Source organism: Chionomys nivalis, chromosome 1 (genome assembly GCF_950005125.1).
Source record: "Chionomys nivalis chromosome 1, mChiNiv1.1, whole genome shotgun sequence".
Classification (NCBI taxonomy): Eukaryota; Metazoa; Chordata; class Mammalia; order Rodentia; family Cricetidae; genus Chionomys; species Chionomys nivalis.
The window spans coordinates 135,706,289-135,719,913 of NC_080086.1; the positions used below are offsets into that span (position 1 = coordinate 135,706,289).

At 42.3% G+C, this 13,625-nt stretch overlaps 1 protein-coding gene across 2 annotated transcripts in view; it reads right to left on the reverse strand.

Annotated features, from left to right (window-relative positions):
* The window catches only part of Slc4a1ap (solute carrier family 4 member 1 adaptor protein), a 33,064-nt gene that overhangs the window by 17,964 nt on the left and 1,475 nt on the right, over positions 1-13,625 (reverse strand). For both annotated transcript variants that reach the window (XM_057762443.1, XM_057762434.1), the window contains exons 2-8: positions 13,348-13,543; positions 11,554-11,676; positions 7,797-7,857; positions 7,248-7,387; positions 5,082-5,242; positions 4,333-4,402; positions 3,568-3,754 (exon numbers count right to left, since the gene is read on the reverse strand). In XM_057762443.1, the coding sequence (XP_057618426.1) occupies positions 3,568-3,754; positions 4,333-4,402; positions 5,082-5,242; positions 7,248-7,387; positions 7,797-7,857; positions 11,554-11,676; positions 13,348-13,543 (938 nt within the window). The remainder of the gene's footprint in view (positions 1-3,567; positions 3,755-4,332; positions 4,403-5,081; positions 5,243-7,247; positions 7,388-7,796; positions 7,858-11,553; positions 11,677-13,347; positions 13,544-13,625) is intronic.

The window sequence follows — 13,625 nt, forward strand, 5'->3', positions numbered from 1 at the left end:
AGAACTGCTAATACAGAAGACTGTCACTCACAATGCTGTAATGTGCTGGAACAAGCCCTCACCAGCTAGCTCTGCTGCTGGAACCCTGGGTTTATGACAGATGTCAAGCTAAACCTGATGTGGCACTTTCCAGTCACTGTTCCTCAGAAGACTCAGGGTCTGACTGCTGGCATCTTTCATTTCAGGAATCTCCGCTCTCCTTTCTACACTGACTGTGAGGACTGGGCTATTCTAAACAGCGAGGGCCTCTCAAATGTGCAGGACAGACAACGGTCATTTTCACACACCCACCCTGAACTTTTTTCAAGAGCAGAGATTTTCTTTAGGGTTAGCTGTTTTATTGAAATACAATTTTTTTTTTTTTTTTTTTTTTTTTTTGGTTTTTCGAGTCAGGGTTTCTCTGTGGTTTTGGAGCCTGTCCTGGAACTAGCTCTTGTAGACCAGGCTGGTCTCGAACTCACAGAGATCCGCCTGCCTCTGCCTTCCAAGTGCTGGGATTAAAGGCATGCGCCACCACCGCCCGGCTTGAAATACAATTTTTTGTTTGTGTAGTTGGTTGCTTGGTTTTGGCTTTTTAAAAATTTATCTATTTTTATATTTTGTGTGCATTGGTATTTTACCTGCATGAGGGAGTCAGAACTCCTAGAACTGGAGTTATGGACAGCTGTGGGCTTCCATGTGGATGCTGGGAACTGAATCCAGGTCTTCTGGAAGAACAGTCAGTGCTCTTAACTCCCTAGCTCTGGATTTGGCTTTTTGAGACAGGGTCTTGGTACACAGCCCAGGCTGACTTGGTACTTGCTAAGTAAACAGACTTTGTAGCAGTCCCCACTTCTCAACCTCTCAAGTGCTGAGATTACAGGCATGAGCCACCATTCCTATCTATCAGATCTTAAGACATAATCCAGGCAGGCTTGGAACTCACTGTTCTAGTGCAGGTGGCCTCAAACTTGAGACCTCCTGTTCAATTCCCCTCATGCCAGGATGACAAGTGTGGACCACGATGCCCAGTCTGCAGGAAAACTGTTAGACAACTTTATAGTTCCTTATTAAAGCTGCCATCACACCCATAGTTTAGACCTAAAACACTATGGCTCCTTGGTGCAAAATTCTGCCTTTCTAAGAAACGCATATTTGAATAGCAAGTTTACTCACACGCTCACAGCTTAGAAAGCATAAAGAATTTATATGTGGCCAACTCTCTCCCAACTGCTGTCCCCCAGTCACCCAGTTCCTTTCCTCAGAGACAGCTAATGCGATCAGCTTTTCATAAAAATTTCCAGAAAGATAACAGCAAATGCCACTGGGAACCCTCTCAGATTCCCATAACAGAAGGACTAGCTACTGGGATGTGGAATGCTAAGGTCCATCTCTGCACCTTTCTCAGAACTGCCCGTGTTCCCCCAAGCCTCTGGTCAGTGTTGGCTGGGGGAGGATAAAGTCCAGGCCCCCGGCTTCTATGACATCTTTGCCCAGCTTGTTCCCTGCTCCATCCTCTACTTCAATACCGATTTCTCTGGAGAGGATGAGAGTAACCTTTCAGTAACTCAACTGAGACAGCTCCCCACCTCAGGGTCTGTTTGTCAGAAGCCTGACTGAGCAGACACCCACACACAAGATGACTCCTTACCTACACGCTCTTCCCTCCGGACACTGCGCACGCTGTTCTATGTTTTGATAATACTGTCACATTTTATATAAATAATTGCTTCCTTATCCTAACAGTTTACTCTATTGTATAATCTATATTTAACTTAGTCCTTGATAATCACTTATCTGATTGCTCATATTTTGCTATTGTAAACAACATTACAATATATATTTATCATTTTCTAAGTATTTAAAAGACAAGATTCTAGAAATGGGCCAGGCATGGTGGCACAAACCTTTAATCCCAGCACTCAGGACAGAGTTAGACAGATTTCTGTTGAGTCTGAAGACAGCCTGGTTTTTATAGTGAGTTCCAGTCCAGTCAGGGCTACTTAGTGACACCTTGTCTCAAAACAAAATAAACAAACTAACTAACTAAATTTACCCCCCCTTTTTTAAATTCAGTACTGGGAACTGGACCCAGACCCTACACAGGCTAGCACTCTGCTACTGAGCCATGTCCCTAGCCCTAAATGTTTTCCTTTTCTTCCTCTTCTTTTTTGTTTTGTTTTGGCTATGTGGGGAGTTGCTTTTTGCTTTTTTTGAGACAGGGTGTCACTATGTTGCGTTGGCTAGCCTGAAACTCAGAGAAAGATCTGCCTGTCTCTGCCTCCTAAGTGCCAGGATTCAAAACAAACACACATTGCCAAGTGTAGCCTAAACGGTTTTTCAACTTTCTATGAAGCAGAGGATGACTTTGAACTACTGATCCCCCGCTTCTACCTCTCAAATACTGAGATTGCAGGCATGCACTCCCATGCCCAGGTCTTTGCATGTCTGTATATGTGCATATTTCATTTTTTGTGGCTTGTCAATTGATGTCCTTTGGCCACTTATCTTTTGGACAGCTGATTTTCGATTACCTTGCGTACGTTTTAAAATGAGTCCTTTGTGTAAAAGAAATTTGCTCTGCAATAAGATTAAGTTAAAAACCTCCTAGCATTCCATGACCAGGAATCCATATAACACCCATGGAAAACCCTCTAGCAATCTATATCTCACAAACAGTCCTTCTGTTCTTAAAGGTTTTCTGCACCAGGGATGTGCTTCAGAGGTACAGCACATGAACTATGTGTGAAGATCGTGTTTGATTATATATATATACACACACACACACACACACACACATACCTCTATATGTTTGATGATGATATATGTGTGTGTGTGTATATATATTATAATTATAAAGGCACACCCAGTCTTATTTATAATATATATACACACACACGCACACACATACACACATGACACACACACATAGAGTTACAGCTGTAATTCCAGCATTTGGGAAGTAGAGGCAAGATGTAATTATATTTTAATTACACATATACCTCTCTAGGTAAATCTGATAAGAGGGGGAAAGAGAGGGGATGGAATTATATGAAATTCTCAAAGAATTAATAAAAATATTACTGAAATTTTCTTTAAAAGTTCAGTGTTAGGCTGAAGAGATGGCTCAGTGGGTAAAGATGCTTGCCACCAAGGCTTATAGTCTGAGTTCAATTCCAGAACCCAGATGATGCAAAGAGAGAACCAACAGCTAAAATCTGACCCCAACCACAACATCTGCACACTCACATATACACAATAAATAAATGTAAAAATAAAAACAGAAGGTCAAGGTCACTGGGCTAAATAACCTGTATGAGGACAGGCTGGGCTATGTGAGATATTGTCTCAAAAACAATTTTTTTAATGTTTCTTTTTTTAATAATTTACTTTTATTTTATGTGTATTGGTGTTGCCTGCATGTATGTCTGTGTGAGGCTATCAGATTTTGGAGTTACAGACAGTTGTGGGCTGCCATGTGGGTGCCGGGAATAAAACTCAGGTCCTCTGGAAGAGCAGTCAGTGCCCTTAACTGCTGAGCCACCTCCCCAGCCCCATAATTTTTCTTCTGCAATTAGAACTACTTACTTTTTTAGTTCTGGAATCTCTGCTGGCTTTACAAGTTTTATTAACCCTTTAAGCCTCTGTTGTTCTTTTCTTAGTTCAAAAGTCCTCAAGTGAAGCTTCTTCCGGGACACACCATCTAATGTGCTCCCCGACTTCATGTCTGACATGAATGCATCTAAAGAATCCTGCGATGACGGTTCTGATAGAGCTGCCGAGAAAGGAGTGATACGTGCTTAGAAAGACGGCCCGAATACTTTAAAATTCAGTCAAATCATCCACAAAGAGGTCACAAATATAAAGCAAAACACATTGCTATTCAGAATGAACCAACAAGCTACAGCTGTGTGAGACCCTGTGAGGTAATTTAGGCTTCAGTCCCTTCAACTACTAAATAAAAAGAGATTAAACCAAACAAGTTTTAACATTTTTCTAGCTTTACAATATTACATTGTGGGGCTAAATAAATGGCTCAGCAATTAAGAACACTTGCTGCTCTTGCAGAGGTTCTGGGTTCAGTTCCAACACCCACATGGCAGCTCACAATCTTCTATAACTCCAGTTCCAGGAGATCCAGCGCCCTCTTCTGGCATCCATGAGTACAAGACACACACGTGTTACATAGACACGTATGAGGCAAAACATTCATAAAACACACAAAATAAAAAGCTATATTGTTCCTTAAAAGTATCTCCAAAACCTGAACCTTCCAGGGTATCCAAGTGCCTAACATGACGCAGAATATACTTAGTAGACAGGTGCCCAGTGACTACCGGCAGACAGTCTTACCTTTGCTTGACGCCTTGAGCCTCTCAGAAATTTCAGAGAGCTCCCTTTCAGCATCATTTAACTTCGCAACCTAAACGTCCAAATCAGCAGAGTTAGCAAATGCTTTCCTTCTGATCACCTTATCGCCATAGTGATTACAAGTTTTAAGATAATTAACTCAGAAGTCCGTCTAAATTGGATTCGGACGGAGTTGATATTTCATTTGTTTACTGTATTCTAGCTGTACTAATTTTAGAATTAAAGAACTCAAACATAATGAGTTACTGAAATTTTACAAGAAAACACTGAAGATGTTTGCTTTCATCAATGAGCCAAGAGGCAGATGTTGGATAATAATTGAAGCTAGGAATACCATACATATAGTGTGAAATCCATGCCATCTTAAAGGCATTTCATGAAGGCTACGCCATTCCAGGCTAAAACAATACTATCCTTCTGAGTTCTCTTAAATGCCAATGCTTGATATTAAGTTCACTGTGGACAGCCAAATTTGGAACTTTTTCTTTGCTTCTTGGGGAGCAACATCATACCCAAAGATTGTTCATTCATGGATCAACACAAACTTAGAGGAAATTCTCTATTAGTGAGCAAACTCTTTTCCCACCAATTTGAATAGAATTAGTTATTTGTTACCATTAAATTTAGAGATCACAAAAGCTGTAACTCATCACTAGATTTTCACACTGTTGTTTTTTTGTTTTTAAAAGTTATAATAACCATAAAAATAGCTACTTCTATAAACAACTTGCCAGTGATTCAAAAGTTTCTGGCTTCTCATCAATCTTCCCAGCCTTCTTCATCCGGTTCAAACGCTTCTTCTCGACCAGGCCAGTCCGATCAAGGAACGTATCATCATCACTATCATAAAAATCTTCTTCTTCCCAGTTCTTAGCTTTCCTTTTCCGGGATACTAAAAATAAAATCATTCATAATGAAAGCCATGGAGGGGGAGGGTCCGAGTATAGGTATAGTGTGTGTGTGTGTGTGTGTGTGTGTGAGAGAGAGAGAGAGAGAGAGAGAGAGAGAGAGAGAGAGAGACGGGTGGGAGGGGGGAGGAAGAAGGGGGCTGGGTATACAGCTCATTTGGTAGAGTTCGTGCCTAGTATGCACAAGGCCCTGGGTTTGATCTCCAGCAGCACCTAGGTGTGAAGGAGCACACCTGTGAGCACAGCACTTGGGAGGGAGAGGCACGAGTATTAGATGTTCAAGGCTTTTCTTGGCTAAACAGCAAGTCTGAGGCCAGCCTAAGATACACAAGAAGGCATTTATCATATCACTTATACGAGGTACCAAAGTAGTCAAACTTGTGCTGAGAAGATGACTTAGCAGATGAAGTACCTGCCTCAGAAATATGAGGACGAACGTTCAGATCCCTGATACCCAGTGAACAATGGGCAGGGGTTGCAGTCCACCCAGCACACTTCTATGTAGAGGACTGAGAGACAAGAGATCCCCAGAACAAGCTGGTCAGCTAAACAAACTTAGGGTTCAGGGTTCAACAGGAGAGTCTACCTCAGTAGAGAATACCCAAGGCCAGCCTCTGATCTCCACATCCGTATCAGTATCAGATCATAGAGACAGAAACAGAATGGAGTCCCCATGGGCTGGGAGGATGGAGAATGGAGCTAATGGTCACAGGACACAGTTGTACCAGTGATATGAACAGAGCTGAGCTGGGCAGTGGGGATTATATAAGTACACTTAGTATCATTAAATCATAGTATGTTTTATGGTACATGTGTTTTACAACAATAAAAAGTTAAAACAAAGCGGGGCAGGGTGGCACACACCTTTAATCTCAGCACTTGGGAAGGCAGAGGCAGGCGGATCTCTGTGAGTTTGAGGCCAGTCTGGTTTACAGAGCGAGTTCCATGACAGCCAGGGCTACACAAAGAAACCCTGCCTCAAAAAAATAAATAAATACATAAAATAAAGTAAGTAATTAGACCAAAAAAGTCAAACAATAAATAGTAAGAAGATGATGTTTGAGAGATGGTTCACTGGTTAAGAGCACTGGCTGCTCTTCCAAAGGACCTGGTTCAATTCCCAGCTCCCACATGAAGGCTCACAACTGTTTGTAACTCCACTTCCAGCAGATCCTCACATGTGCAGGCCAAGTACCAATACACATAAAAATTAAATGAACAAAGAAAAATTACTTTTAGCCGGGCGGTGGTGGCGCATGCCTTTAATCCCAGCACTCGGGAGGCAGAGGCAGACGGATCTCTGTGAGTTCGAGGCCAGCCTGGTCTACAAGAGCTAGTTTTAGGACAGGAACCAAAAAGCTATGGAGAAACCCTGTCTCGAAAAATCAAAAAAAAAAAAAAAAAAAAAAAAGAAAGAAAAATTACTTTTATAAAGGTAAGAAGATAAAAAGATCACTAAATATAGAAATAAACCAAGGAATATGGAATTGGAAACTCACACATGGGCCAGGACAGCCTTGAATTACAACCATCCTCCTGTATCTACCTGGCTAATTACAGATACACGCTACCATGTCTGGCTCCCAGGATACAGGTTTTCTGTTGTTTGTTTGTTTGTTTGTTTTTCAAGACAGGGTTTCTCTGTATAGCCTTTGCTGTCCTGGAAGTCACTTTGTAGACCAGGCTGGCCTAGAATCCACAGAGATCCGCCGGCCTCTGCTCCCAAGTGTTGGGACTAAAGTTGTGTGCACTACTGCCCGACTTAGCTTTTTAACCCATTTAGTATTTTATAAATGTATATTCACCTATGTACCGAAATGTCTAAGACAATATAAACAACTGTCTTAGGATGTTGACAGAGGGAACTTTTCTCTGCACTTTAGAAAATTCTGTACAATTTACAGATTATCCATGGAGAGAGATTATGCTACCCTTTGTGTTACATTTTCCTTCTTTGTTGTTTTAAAAGAAAGACTTTCATATACTGACCCGCTTCCTGCCGCAGCAGTCCCAATGTATCAAGGATCCGACAAGCTTCCAGGGAGCACTGTACCATCGCTTCTTTCTTCTTCCCTGAGTGAACGGCCTCAGCCACCAGCTGCTTCCCCGCAGAGTCATCTACGGGTAATCTGCAAGGGGTCACAGGGGTCACAGCTCAGCAAAGCCCGATTCTCACGAGAGCGACTGTCACGACGTCATGTCTCCTGAGATGCTGCTTCAGTCTCTCAGGTAAATTCATTCTGTCTTGCCAGGGTTGGACCTGAAACCATTTCCTTTGACTTTTACTCAGTTCACCCCGGCTCCCAGTGCTACTAAACTGCAAAGGTACCCACTTGGTAGCAGCCTAAAATGCAGAGTAAAGTTACTCTTGGGGATAGTCTCTGCAACCTTATGCTACCTTAAAAGTGGTCACTTCCAGTTATAGACACTAACAAGAAAAGAACCCATGAGCTCAGTATTTAGTAGGCAAAAGAAAGAGGAGTCCCACAAAACAAGATACTGTCTCAAAAATACAGCTATAAAACAAAAAGAACACACCTCACCCTGCAGAGCCAAGTGCTATGCCCCTGCTCATCAAATTCATATTCCAATTCTTCTCCTGAAGAAAGAAGAACAATTTTAGTAAGATCTAAAAATTACTAGTTGGTACAATAAGAAGAACAAAGTTTAAGACCCAAGTTTTAATGTCACAATGAGCATTAATTTTCAATACACGTCATTTATTCCTAGGGATCATCACCAGGAAATAGGACTAGAATGAGTGTGACATGGAAGAAAACATTTCAAATCAGAACAATCAACTCAGGAGGTCTTGGTGGCAAGGACTTTTATTTGTTTGTTGTTTGGTTTTTCAAGACAGGGTTTCTCTGTGTAACAGCCCTAGCTGTCCTGGAACTCAATTTGGAGACTAGTAGACCAGGCTGGCCTCAAACTCACAGAGATCCTCTTGCCTCTGCCTCCCGAGTGCTGGGATTAAAGGCGTGTGCCACCACCACCCAGCTGGTAGCTCATATTTATAATCCCAGAACTCAAGAGGCATAGAAAGATCACTACAAGTTCAATATCAACCTGAGTTACATTGAAAATTTGAGGCTAACCTTGGCTGTAGAGTGAGATCCTATCCCCGATTTAAAAACAAAACAAAACAAAACAAAAAAACAAAAAAACCGAGGGATATACCTCAGTGGCATAGGGCTTGCATGATATATATATCTTATGTTCAACCCCAGTACCACAAAACACAATCCTGGTTGTATAGGCTTGTAATACTAGATATTCAGAAATTGAGGCAAGATGATCATAGCTGCAAGGCTGACCTGGTCTATAGGAGGTAGGGTTGGGTTTCAGGAGTAGTTTAGCAATAGAATGCTTGCCTAGTATGAACAGGCTCTGGATTTGATCCCAGCACTATCATCTCTCTATACATACTTTTATTTATGTATTTGTATGTGGGTGAGGATTGAGTGAGGGTCCTCCTCAGCCATCCACCTTAGGATCGCTCACTGAACCAGGAGCCCATCAATTCAGCTAGGCTGGCTGACCAATAAGCTCCAAGGATCCATCTGTCTCTCTGCTCCCAAGCACTGGGCTTACAGACACACACTACCAGGCTACCAGGTCTAGCAGTTTTTTTGTTTGTTTGTTTGGTTGGTTGTTTGTTTGGTTTGGTTTGGTTTTTCGAGACAGGGTTTCTCTGTGTAGCATTGGAACCTGTCCTGGAACTTGCTGGATAGACCAGGATGGTCTCTAACTCAAGAGATCCGCCCACCTCTGCCTCCTGAGTGCTGGAATTAAAGGCGTGTGCCACCACTGCCTTTTTAGAAGCATAAATACATATTTTGTTGTTGCTAGAGACATGGAGTCTAGGATGGCCTTGAACCTGTGTTGACAAGCATGACCTTGAACTACTGATCTTCTTGCCTCTAGTTCTGGGACAGCAGGCAACAACCACCATGCTTGACTAGTGTTGAAAGCAATTTGCTCATATATATATTTCTAGTTACATATGTGTGCATATATGTACACATACACACACACACACTGGATTTTTTTCCTAATTGGTAGTTAACCAATTGCAGACTGAAAAAGAACTGTCTAGGAGCTGGAAAGATCAGCAGTTAGGAGCACTGACTACTCTTCCAGAGGACCTAGGTTCAATTCCCAGCACCCACAAGGCAGTTTACAACCATCTGTAACTTCAGTTGCAGGGGATAAGACATCCTCACCCAGGCATACATGCAAGCAAAAATGCACATAAAATTAAAGAGAGAGAGAGAGACAGAGAGAAGCCAGGCAGTGGTGGTGCATGCCTTTAATCCCAGCACTTAGGAGGCAGAGACAGGCAGGTCTCTGTGAGTTTGAAGCCAGCAGCAAGGCCTACAGATAGAGTTCCAGGTCAGCCAGGGCTACAAAGAGAAAGAGAAACTCTGTCTCAAAAACACTAAAAAAAAAAAAATGCACATAAAATTAAAGAGAGAGAGAGACAGAGAGAAGCCGGGCGGTGGTGGCACACGCCTTTAATCCCAGCACTTGGGAGGCAGAGGCAGGCGGATCTCTGTGAGTTCCGAGACCAGCCTGGTCTACAAGAGCTAGTTCAAGGACATGCTCCAAAACCACAGAGAAACCCTGTCTCGAAAAACCAAAAAAAAAAAAAAAAAAAAGCCGGGCGGTGGTGGCGCACACCTTTAATCCCAGCACTCGGGAGGCAGAGGCAGGCGGATCTCTGTGAGTTCGAGACCAGCCTGGTCTACAGAGCTAGTTCCAGGACAGGCTCCAAAGCCACAGAGAAACCCTGTCTCGAAAAACCAAAAAAAAAAAAAAAAAAAAAAAAAAAGATGGAGGAGGGTCATCTGTCTATGTGTTACTCCCATTGGTTAATACAGAAACTGCCTTGGCTTTTTGATAGGGCAGGATTTAGATAGGTGGAGTAGACAGAACAGAATGCTGGGAGAAAGAAAGCATACTTGGTGAGACGCCATGGAGCCAGCTGCCAGGTCAGACATGCTGAATCTTTCCCTCATGGTGCTACACAGATTAATAAATATGGGTTAAAGCAAGATGTGAGATTTAGCCAATAAGAGACTGAAACTAAGGGGCCAGTCAGTGTTTAAATGAATACAATTTGTGTGTTGTTATTTCGGGTATAAAGCCAGCCATGAGGGAGCTGGGCAGGAACGCAGCCCGCAGCTCCTCACTACAACTAAAAACACTTAAAAAAAAAACCTGTCAAATTGTCTGCTTTGAACATGTATACTTTTGTCATTATTCCCTAAACAACACAGTATAATGATCATTTGAATAGAGTATATTAGGTATTGTAAATAATCTAGAGTATGCTTAAAGTATATGGGCGGTTATATGTAGTTTACATGCAAATACTATGCTACTTAAGCATCTTCAGGGACGGGTTTTGGAACCAATCACCAAAAAAGCCCTGTGAATAGCTATGAATGTGTAAATATATTCATAGAACTTGAATACATATATAAACATACATCAGGGTTCTCTCAAAGTGTCTCTACTGAAACAATTCTCCCTGAGAACTTTTCTTATCACATGAAGGTAAAATCTGCACTAAGAACTAAAAAGACCAGGGGCAGTATGGGATGGCTCAGTTGGAAAAGCGCTTGCCTAGAGAGTATAAGGACCAGAGACCAAGGCCCCAGAAAAAAGGTAAAAAAAATCAGGCATGGTGGCGCACACTTGCAGTCCAGCCCTGGAAAGGCAGTGACGAGAGGATCCCTGGGGGTTTGAGGCCAGCCAGTCTAGTGTGATTAGCGAGCCCCAGGACAGAGAGACCCCGTTTCCAAGAAGGTAAATGGTGCTTCTGAGGACGACACCTCAGGTTTTCCAGAACACACCCACACTAGAAAGTATTGATTATAACAGACCATAGAGATTAGAAACAATAAATTCTAAGGCTTTGCTTCATTTCCTACCACTAAGTCCAAGATCTTTTGAGAAGAATGTGTTTAAACTATTTCTTTAAAATGAAAAGAAAGGTAAACTAGAATTTGCTATTTTCAAAACAAAACAAAAAAACTTGGGGTTGCTGGTACAGCTCAGTGATAGAGAGAATAGTTTCCCAGCACATACCAAGGGTTTGAGCCTCAGTATCCCACAAAAAAATAAAAAATAGAGCCAAAGAGACTGGACACAGGGCAAGAACCAAACAAGGAAGACAACAGATAAAATAAATTGTTTATACGTATGAGGCCCAACGAGAAGCTTTAGGAAACAGCACTGCTGTGCGAACATCTCACTGCCAGGGTCAGAGCTGCATCCTCTTACGTACCTTCCCTGTCAAAGAAGCCTTGGAGAGCCTTCTTCGGATCCTTTATATAAAATGCCTCCCGGTCCTGCTGAAAATCCAGGGCAATGGGGTTCTCTTCAGCCTCATCCTCTACAGCATCCTCGCCTGCAGGGCACAAGAAAGAACAAATGTTCTTTGAGAAGATGTATGAATGACATCCATGATCCTTCTAGATGGAGTAAGGAGAGAACAGAAGAGCTGACACAGTGACACACACCTGTACGCAGTGTTCAGGAGGCTGAGCAGGAGGATCATAAGTTCCAAGATTGCCTGACTACAGAGATAATGTTTCAACACACACACACACACACCTATATTTAAAAGTGATTAAAAGATATCGCACACACACACTTATAAAATGATTAAAAGATATTTGAGGGCATGGGATGAACAACCACAAATCAAAAATTGCGCAGTTCCTTCAGTGTTACCGTTAACTCAGATTCTGCCTCTCAGTCTTCCTCTGGCCCCTAATGAATCAAGGGGCAAAATGTATGGATTCAGGAAAGGAGAAATTATTTTCAGAGATACAGCAATGTACACAGACCTGTGGGTCCAGACTGATCCTTATGGTTTTTGTCACTAGTGACTGGAAGAATCTCTTCTCCTTTTAGTTTTCTAAATTACGTTAAGAGACAAGATTGTTTCCGTGGCATCTTTTTTCTTTTCATCACTTTGAAGACAACATTGTCCTGCTACACTTTGGGAAAGCACTGAGTGCTGTAGCCTATCGGTCTTTCTCTCCTGCTCAGGTCTTACTCATTGTGACTGTTCCCTTTTCTGACAGTAACTCTAGCATGCTAATGGTTTCTGACTTAGTCTTGACACTTTACATACATAGGCCACAGACATACAAGTGCCGCAGAGCACATGGAGGTCAAAGGACAGCTTGTGGGAATCCATTCTCTCCTTTCCCCACCTGAGTCCCAGGGATCAAATTCGGGTCATCACAATTGGCAGCAGACACCTGTACCTACTGAGTGTACCTCATGAGTACACAACTGCTTTCTTTTTAGATTTTTGAAACTGGGTCTCGCCATAATGTAGCTCTGGCTGTCCTGAAACTCAGATCAAGCTGGCCTTCAACTCATAGAGATCTACCCTGCCTCTGCCTCCTGAGTGCTGGGATTAAAGGTGTGTGTCACAAGCCCTGTTAGCCTCTGACTTCTGTCTTTTTATAAACCCAAGTATCCATCTTCCAAAATGTCTGGTGTTTGTGGCTATATTCGATAGTCTCTTGAATTTTTTGTACTTTGTGAAAATAGCCTGGAAGGTTAAATATCAAATGCTGGTTTCTTAGTCAACAAAATGAAGTAAGTTTTCCACGCCCTCCAGTGATAATTATTTAATATTGTGTGTGTGTGTCTGTTTGTGACTGTGTGTCCTTTTTTTTTCTTTTGCTTTTCTTTCTTTCTTTCTTTTTTTTGAGACAGGGTTTCTCTGTAGCTTTGGAGCATGTCCTGGAACTCACTCTTGTAGACCAGATTGTCCTCAAACTCACAGAGATCCACCTGCCTCTGCCTCCCCAGTGTGCCACCACCACCCGGCAAGTGTGGGAAAGCAATAAGCAAATTATACGGTGAGGAAGAGCTTGTATAGTGCCCACAGTTCAATTTTTCTATAACACTAAAGTTAATGAACCTGAGCTTTGGTTACTTCATTTCCAAGTTAGTTTGCCCTACATCTACATCAAAGCGCCATGAAGAGCTGTATGATCAAAAGCATTTAAGCACGCCACTGGTAATGAACTCAGAACTTCCATTTACAATGTCTTACCCATGCCCCACGTGCAACCCATCTCATCATCTTGGCCACTAGTATTTCTCTTCCCTTCGGTGGTATCTGTTTCCTCTTCTTCATCTGAGTCTTCACCTAACATCTTCTTCTCCAATAACATCTGTTGCTGCTTGCGCAGTTCCTTCAACTGTGTTACTGTTAACTCAGATTCTGCCTCTCGGTCTTCCTCTGGCCCCTAATGAATCAAGGGGGAAAATATATACATGTGAAAGACCCCAGCTTAGCTGCTGTAATGCCATTTTGCAAGGCTTTCACAC